The sequence below is a fragment of the Eschscholzia californica genome, unplaced genomic scaffold (assembly GCF_041429995.1).
Source record: "Eschscholzia californica isolate CP2 unplaced genomic scaffold, dmEscCali1.0.p SCAF_2, whole genome shotgun sequence".
NCBI classification, from domain to species: domain Eukaryota; kingdom Viridiplantae; phylum Streptophyta; class Magnoliopsida; order Ranunculales; family Papaveraceae; genus Eschscholzia; species Eschscholzia californica.
This window is the reverse complement of record NW_028238309.1, coordinates 27,256,342-27,265,034: the sequence shown is the minus strand read 5'-3', so window position 1 is coordinate 27,265,034 and position 8,693 is coordinate 27,256,342. Positions and strand designations below refer to the sequence as shown.

The following is an 8,693-nucleotide window of genomic DNA, read 5'->3' as shown; positions in this document are numbered from 1 at the left end:
TAAGTGTTGTTTCAGATAGTTCTTTAATGGGTGATTCTTCTTTTAATCAAAATGGTAAAATTCATCTGAATGGTAATTTCAATCCCCATTTTCAGATTTAATCCTCCTTAGGTTAGGGTTACCAATGATTTTCTTTAAGGCTACTAATGATTTAGGCAATTTGATTGATTTTCTTTGAGATGGATCAATTAAGGGTTTTCAACTGCTGGAGTCTGACCTAGGGAGCAATTTGGATTATTCCCCATTTTTATGCTTAAATTGCTACTTTATTTGAATATTGGTAAATAACTGATACAGATATTTTTTCTCCTTTTGAGTTGATGCCTTCCATGGTTTAGGTTTGTGTGAATTACCCTCCCTTGACCAATTGAGTGTTGGATCGAGTCATTTATATAGCATAGTAGAAATGTTTTTTTAACTAGTTATATAGCATAGTAGAAATGGGGAATAATCAGTTTGTTTGTGAACAATTGTGTGAATTACCCTACAAAGAAGACGAATCTACATCCCAAGGAAGATCGTGGACCGAGAGCCAAATCTGTTTGCTACCATTTCTACGTCCCCATTTAGCTAACTGGTCCGCCTGAGAGTTATTTTGCCTCGGAGTGTAAGTGAAAGTGTTGTCATCAAACTTTTGCTTCAGACAGTTGATGTGATTCATATGAGTTCCTGATTGCCAATGTATAGTCGGATCACCATAATTGATGTGTCTGATCAGATTTTGGTTGTCACACTCTATATGCAGCTGGTGAATTTGACATTCTTCGGCCCATTGCATTGCACGGATAATAGCTCTGCATTCACACTCTTCTGCATTCTGACCTCTAATGTAATCTGCCATCACTGCAATAAATTGTGCCCGATCATCATGTATAATAACACCCATGCCTGCTAGTTCGGAAAGGGATGTGAATGAAGCATCCACATTGATTTTCACATAAGGTGGGGTTAGAGGAGTCCATTGAGGTTGTTTGTCTTTGCTCTTAGTATCCTTTTTACCATACAAACTAGTCGGAGTGCTTAAGATTTTGGTAATAGTTTGCTTTGGGTTTTGAACCTGTGAAGAAAAACATTTGTCACATCTGGCTTGCCAGATATTCCATAGGATCGTTGCTAACATAACTTTCCTTTCTTCTTCCAGTTCCTTCCAAACTAGTATCCAATCCAGTATACTGGTTACGTCATCTGTAATAATATTAAAATGAAACTAAATGGATCGAGCAAAACAACAGTGGAGAAGCACATGAGTCATAGTTCCATTCTCGCCACAGAATGGGCAATCGTTTTGGTTACCAATATATTTGCCTATTTTGTTTCTGACTGGTAAGCTATTCGTACAGCATTTCCAAATAAACAGTTTAATTCTCGGTGTTGTGGTGATGTCTCCGATAAAGTTCCATTCAATCATATCATAAGGGTATCTGGAAGTTCGCAAAATGTAGTACATAGATCTGAATGAAAATTTACCTGTTTTGGTAAGAGTCCATCTTGCTTCATCATTCTGCTGAGTATGTAGAGTTATGCTTAAGATAGGATTGTAAATATCATTGTTAAGATATTGAGTTATAATATTCACATTCCAATCGTTATTATTAATTAGTTGAGCCACCATGGATAGCGGACTATTATTAATGTTCATCAATATTCATATTCTAATCGTTATTATTAATTAGTTAGCATTGGGAGCTCCTTATATGGATAACTTTATCAAAAGGATTCAAGAACATATTAAAACTTGTGAAAATTGTTTTGTAAACTAATATTATGTAAAATATAGAAACTAATCCTATTTTAATGACTATCGGAATTAAAATAGGATTAGTTTCTATATTTTATATAGTATAAGTTTAAAAAACAATTTTCACAAGTTTTAATATGTTCTTGAGTCCTTTTGATAAAGTTATCCATATAACGAGCTCCCAATACTAACTTCAGGTTAGAGCTTAAGTGTGTTATCCCTTTATATGTATGCAGTCTTTTTTATGTATGATTATTTGGTGTGTCAATGTTTTCAATCTTCTTCCTTCATGGTTATCACATGCTTAGGAAGTAAATAATTAGGCATTCCCGACCCTTTGTTAGGGATTAAATTACCAAAGAACTTATTTAATGGCATGTGTTCACATACCACTTTTTTTGCGGGAGCAACTTCATAAGAATTGTATACCAAGTAGTCAAGTGCTTCACCAATTAGCATCTCATCAAAGTCCGGTAGGGGCAGCCATATTAATGCAAATTTTCCATTCTAAATCCCTACATTTACACTTCAAACATTATAACAAATCTTCATTTGCATGAAAGTTACACATACCAGGCGAATGCTTCATTTTTATGTTGACAGCAACCTTTAATTCTATGTTTGAACTATGTAATACTGATGAACCCCTTTGGTGTCCTTCTGCAGCGGTGATTCTCCATAGTCCCACTACAGGAAATCATCATCTAGTGAGTGACCTTCCTTCCCTGGTTGGTATGCATATCTCGTTACATTAGATTGAGTTACTGAGTCTCGTTTTTCATATCAGCCCTATGTATCAAGAATCCGCTTAATCTTACTGATAAGTTTTATAAATTAATTAGAATGTACTGATAGGTTGGAGTCTCTTAGTGTTTATTTCAAGTGAATTATAATACTGATCAAAGTAGTTTAACATAAGCTTAACATTGTGGATTTTGAGTCAGAAACTAATCTTTAATCAGGAGATCGACAAATCGAAGAACTAATAGTAGCAGTGTGTGGACGAAATATAAACTGTTGCTGAAATGTTGTTTAGTAAATGAAGAAGATAACCTTATAAAGAAGATACTTTGTCTTGTTAATTTGTATAACGAGATCGACAGGTAAATCAACTACCACTGACCTACAAATCAGAAACAGATTAAACACCAAGAATTTGTTGTTTCATTTTTGTACTTAAGAACTGAATTGAAAACAAAATACAATGCCATTTGTGTTCTTTATCAGCTAGTGAGTTTAGCCAGTTGGTCCATGTATCCTTCAATCCTGTTTTGGATGCCCCTCTATACCACACATTTGTACTTGTTTTTGTGTATGTTGAGAGTCCATTCTTCGAAGTCTTTACCGTATTTTTCTAAAGTTATAGTCAGCCACGGAGCGTTCACCAATAGTCATGGAGCGTTAAAGGAAGTTTAATACTCCAAATTGGTCGAATTTCACATAATTGCTAGTTTCAAATGATAAGACACTTACTAACTTCATTTTGTATGTATGTTAATGCAGTTACCATGATATCTCGAGTCGTTTGGGGTGTTGAATGGAATATCAATTAGATTATTGAATCTCAGCCTCGATTTTGACTCGGTTGGTTTTACTGGTTACATTACTTAGCGACTTTGTTATTTTATGGTATGCTTGTATGAAACCAATAGTATTGTTTGCATTATTGGTTTTTGACTTTGTTATTTTCCATGTATTTGACTTCGTTAATGAAATATCCACTACTTTTAATTTGTTATTCTTGTGAATGTTTGGTTTTTATATTGTTAGCAGATTTATGTTATTTTTCTCAGCAGGTTTATGTAATTGATAATGTTATTGCTGCAGTAGCAGCAGCAGAGGAAAAACGAAAAAGCAATTTTGAAAAGAAAAAAATAGTATTTTCGTCGGAAAGAGCCGTTGGAAATACTTTGACCACAATTTCCGATGGATCTACAAAAACAAAGCATCGGGAATAGGTCGAGCTAGATTCACATTTAACAGGATTTTTTCCGATGAGATTCTCTAAGTAGATCGTCGGAAAAAAAGATATTTTCGACGACTGCTGTCGTCGGAAATAGTATTTGCGTCGCCACCATTTACGACCACTTTACGACGGTCAGGCCTCGTCGGAATTAACCTTTTCCGACGGCTTTTCTTCTATCTGCGACGCATCCAATCCGTCATAAATGGTCTTCGTTTTTGTAGTGTCTCGCTAGCGGTCGAATGGAGAACCGCCCAAGTTCCGACTTTTCGGATTCAAAACTGCTAATGAGCCTTATGTAACTTCATCGGGTAATAAGGATAGGTTTCCTTAATTGAATGTACTTCGTATTCGATAGATCTTTGAGCTTATTATATATATTATTTGTTAAAAGTTGCCTACAAACATATTCTTGTCGTCCACGCCACTTAGAATCTTAGATTTTAGGAGATTTTCCACCCCGGATGTTAGGTTAAGTTAAGGCTTAGATGGATAAATCGGGATTCAGATTTGGCTTCCCGTGCCTTAAGGCTAAACGGGACTAACGACCTACCCGATTTTTGTAGGCCTCCCTTATTGTTTGAAGACTGGAGCAAAGCTAATATCAGCGCTGACCTAATTGTTTTAGAGCTAGAGCATGGCTTAAGGTGCCCTAGAGAGACACTTATTGACCTCCCAAATGCATTCTTAGGCGACACAACCCCCTTCAGATTCACCTCCCTCATGGCTTGGTCATGGGTTGACTTGCTTGGTGTTTGTCTTTCCTTGAGTTATTGACTTCGTCAACTAATGCCAAATATTAGGACCGTCACTGACATTTTATTGGCTTGAAAGAAAAGTTTATACGTGTATACTACACGTAAATCTGAAACTAATTTACACTATAACGACTTACAAATAACATTAATATTTTCATCATAAATCTATGTACGAAAAGAGTACTAATAATTACAGTCATTTGAACTTCGTTCTCCAGCTATAGTATTATCATGGGTGACATTTATAATATCTATATCAATATCATTTGCTTTCAACAAAAAAAAAAAAAAAAAAAAAAAAAAAAAAAAAAAAAATATCAATATCATTTGTATCATACTTAATCGTGTTATTATCGTACGTGACACACTTTCTAGCCCTGGTCAAAGGCATAACATAATCCCTGAACCTGTAAAAAAGAGAAACAATATTGGATCTCGATAATAAGAATGACAATAATAATTATTTGGTGCAGGTCCAATTGTTTGAAAAACGTCTTTTTTTCCATCCCATAATGTTTGTGACCATACATAGAAAAATTATCCTTTTTTTTCTGACTGAAACAAAACACTGTTTTTACTTGATGTTCAATCTAAGAAGGAAAACTTTCTTAATATATCTCCTTCCATATTTTATCTTCGATATTTTTTTCTCGTTATATAATTTTCTTCAGCATCTATCTCTAAAAAAATTTGCTGATCTTCTTCTTTTACTCTATCTACATTCCTTAAATTTTACAGATCTAAAAGACTAAAGTCATTCTCTATTTCCAAAAAAAAAATGGTCATTAACTATACGAGGAGGTCAGTTCGACCAAAAAAAAAAACTACATGAGGAGGTCATCAGCAAAGAGACCCAGAGGTGTTGTGTTCACTATTAAGACAGAGACCGAAAGGAGTTATTAGAAATTAATTGAGGAAAATGAAAGTTCATCAACAGCAAAATAAAAGATTAGTTGAGCATTCCGTGTGATCATGGTTGTTTCAACAATCCAAAATCTCATTTATGTTGTATTAACTTCATTACCTATTGTTATATTCGGTTTCTTCTTATAGTTCCATTGGTTTCATCACTAGTAGATGAAACAAGATTTATATGTTCATTTCTTAATTTTATCTTCTATCTTTTTCTATATTTCTTCATCTTACAGATATTCATTGTTAGATCTAGAGTTCTGTATACAAGATCTGATTTAATAATTTTTAGATTTATATTCTTGAAGATGATCTTTTTGTGTACATGAAGATGATGATGATATTGGGAAGGATTGTATTTTTTTTTTGTATAATGTTGATGATGATGATAAAGGGGGATTTCTTTGTAATTCATTTGTTGATGTTAACATTTGAAGGTAATCTTGTTAAATCTGAAAGAAATTTTAAAAGGGTATAGGACATAATTATATGTACAATACATGACATTTGATTTTGTACTGTAAATAACAAAATGTCTTATACTTTCTCCCATAAGAGTGGAAGAAATTTGAAAAGTGCACAGGAGATAATCATATGTACAGTACATGACATTAATTTGATTATGTAATGTACATAATAAAATGTTGTATACTTTCTTCCAAAAAAGTGTAAGAAATTTGAAAAGTGTATAGGGCATAATTTATGTACACAATATATTTGATTATGTACTGTATGCACCAAAATATCTTGTACATTTTGTCCAAAAAAGCGTAAGAAATTTGAAAAGTGCATATGATATAATCACATGTACAATACATGACATTTGAGTGTATACTATACGTAATAGAATGCCCTATACTTTCTCCCCGATAAGTGTAAGAAATTTAAAAATTGTATAGGACATAATCATATGTTCAATACAATTGGTTATGTGTTATACGTAACAAAGTCTTATACTTTCTCCCTGGAAAGTATAACAAATTTGAAAACTATATAGGACATAATCATATGTACAGAGCATGAAATTTTATTATGTGCAGTACAAAACAAATCTCCTACTCCATAAATTTTCGTTAAAATAACTTATGTTTTGGAAGGAATATATAAGACATTTGATTATGTCCTGCATATTTTCAAATGCCAAACAATTTTCGGGGTGTAATTTATGCGCGGTACATTTCCACTTTCTCTTACACTTAAACATAGAAATCTTAAAAAACTTTCCCAAAATATGAGGAGAGAAAGTTATGCAGAAAGTAGTTAAAGAGAAAAAAAATATTTGTAGAGTAGTAAGTATGAAATAGAATAAAAATATTTGGAGAAAAAGTATAAATTAAAAACACTGAAAATCTAAAGAGAGAAAATTATCAAGGGAGAGAGAAATTTGTTGAGATTGGAAAAAATTAATATGTGCGGGAGGAAATAAAGATAAAAAGAAAAAGTAGGGATACAGAAAATCCGAAGAGAAAATAGGGAGAAAGAACAAATTTTAGGGAGAGAAAAAATTTGAAAGAAAACTTAAAAATTGGAAAGAAAAAATACAAAGTGGAAAAAAGGTATGAATTGGAGAGAGAGAAAAAAAAAACAGAAAAGTAATTTTAGAGAGAGTATTTCAGTTGGAGGAAAGGAAAAAAGAAAAAGAAAAAAAATCACGTGTCATTGTTCTAGTGGATGACACATATTTAATTTTATGGAAACATCATCAATACGTTACTTTTCTGATCTGAATGAGATTTCTTTCCATGGCAAATCCATAATATCGTGTAACGTACACCCAAGTTTCGTAACTTTAATTTGTTTAGTGCTAGGACGCTGAATTGTGGATCTACAACTTATTTATGTTTTGCAGGAGACCCGAACCTTAATTCCCAAAAATTATTATGCTAATCCCCTTATTGATTGATATTGTATAATAAAACAGTGGAGAAAGAAACCAAATAGGTCTAACTAAATCACTAAATGCCTAAATTTTTACATTAATTGCATAGTACAATGAAATGTTTACATCAAAAACGTGTATAACACACATCTATTACGTATAGATTTTCCTAAACTCCTAGGCTAAATGTTAAATTCCTTAATCTTAGCAACTCATTATATCAATATAGTAGTACAAAAAAAAAACTAGATATGACCCGTGCCTCCGACACGTTTGCTTTTGTTGAATGAAAGATGACCATAAATATGAAACTAAAATACAAAAATATATGAAACCTTGGATCCCAAAAATCTGAAATAGACCAATTAGTTTGTAATCAAATGAGAAAGAGAGATCATTAGAGAAATTTGTTTCATTAAGCACTTTACGTGCTAGAATTATAATAGAGTACTACGATTATATAAAAAATGCACGTGAAGTGTATGTTCAACAAAAAAAATCATTAGAGAAATGAAATTCCAACGCATTTCATGTCAATGAGTAGTATATCTACAGCTATAATAAAGTGACTATAAAGTCTACAATAATTTTAATATCTTTACAGAAAGGTCACCGCTTTTGTGCATTTCCAATGCTAGTAGCCTGTGGAACTTCGTCGTATCAATACTGACAGGGTTTCATGTTGTGACTTCTTACCCTCCACTGACAACATACTTATGAAGGTCAAGAAGTCTGTCAGAATGCAACTTTTTCATCGATGTTATGAGCAAGCCTATCACTTGGAATAACAGTACGTGATTCAAATAAGTTAAAAACAAGTTTAGCTTATTTTTCAAAACCATATTGCATTTAGAAGCTAATTTAAATGTATGAAACTAATAAATCAATAAGAACATAGTCCGAAGACTCGGCGCCAAAACTTCGATCAATTACAAAACGTATGACCACTGATTTTTCTTCAAATTTTAGTAATGCATCACCGACAAGGCACAAGAAAAAAAACATATTTAAATTAACCTTTATTAATATAAATGACACAATCCTATATAAAAATATATAAAAACCCAAAAAATTCATCATATTGAATAAGAAACTTATGCAATCTCAATAAATCAAGTATGAAGTTAGGCACAATAGCTTCGTCAGAACAATAGCCACTTGTAAAGCTAAATTATTATTGTAACCCACTCTAGCGACAACATAGGGGTGTACTTGAGCCGAGCCGATGCGAGTACCTCTTAAGAATTACCTAGGAGGAATAGGCAAAATTGATCTCGTTAACTTTATGTTCCTCCCATACCTCTTAAGAATTACCTATTTCTCCTAGCAAATGCTAACTTACTAGTTTCAACAAAAAAAAATGCTAACTAACTATTACATATTGATATTAAAAATGTAACAATAAAAAATTGTACTACTAATAAAGGGAAATGGTACAATTGC

At 32.6% G+C, this 8,693-nt stretch overlaps 1 protein-coding gene and 1 long non-coding RNA gene across 2 annotated transcripts; one reads left to right on the top strand and one right to left on the bottom strand.

Moving 5' to 3' along the window:
• Positions 1 to 484: 484 nt before the first annotated feature.
• LOC147557199 (uncharacterized) lies at positions 485 to 1,120 on the bottom strand. Its single transcript, XM_086658774.1, has one exon. The coding sequence runs from the start codon at positions 1,118 to 1,120 to the stop codon at positions 485 to 487; it is 636 nt and encodes a 211-aa protein (XP_086514900.1).
• A 227-nt stretch (positions 1,121 to 1,347) lies between these two features.
• On the top strand, positions 1,348 to 3,392 carry LOC147557198 (uncharacterized). Its single transcript, XR_015233713.1, has 3 exons — positions 1,348 to 1,475; positions 2,405 to 2,445; positions 3,242 to 3,392. It is a non-coding gene; the product is annotated as an uncharacterized LOC147557198 (long non-coding RNA).
• Positions 3,393 to 8,693: the final 5,301 nt, after the last annotated feature.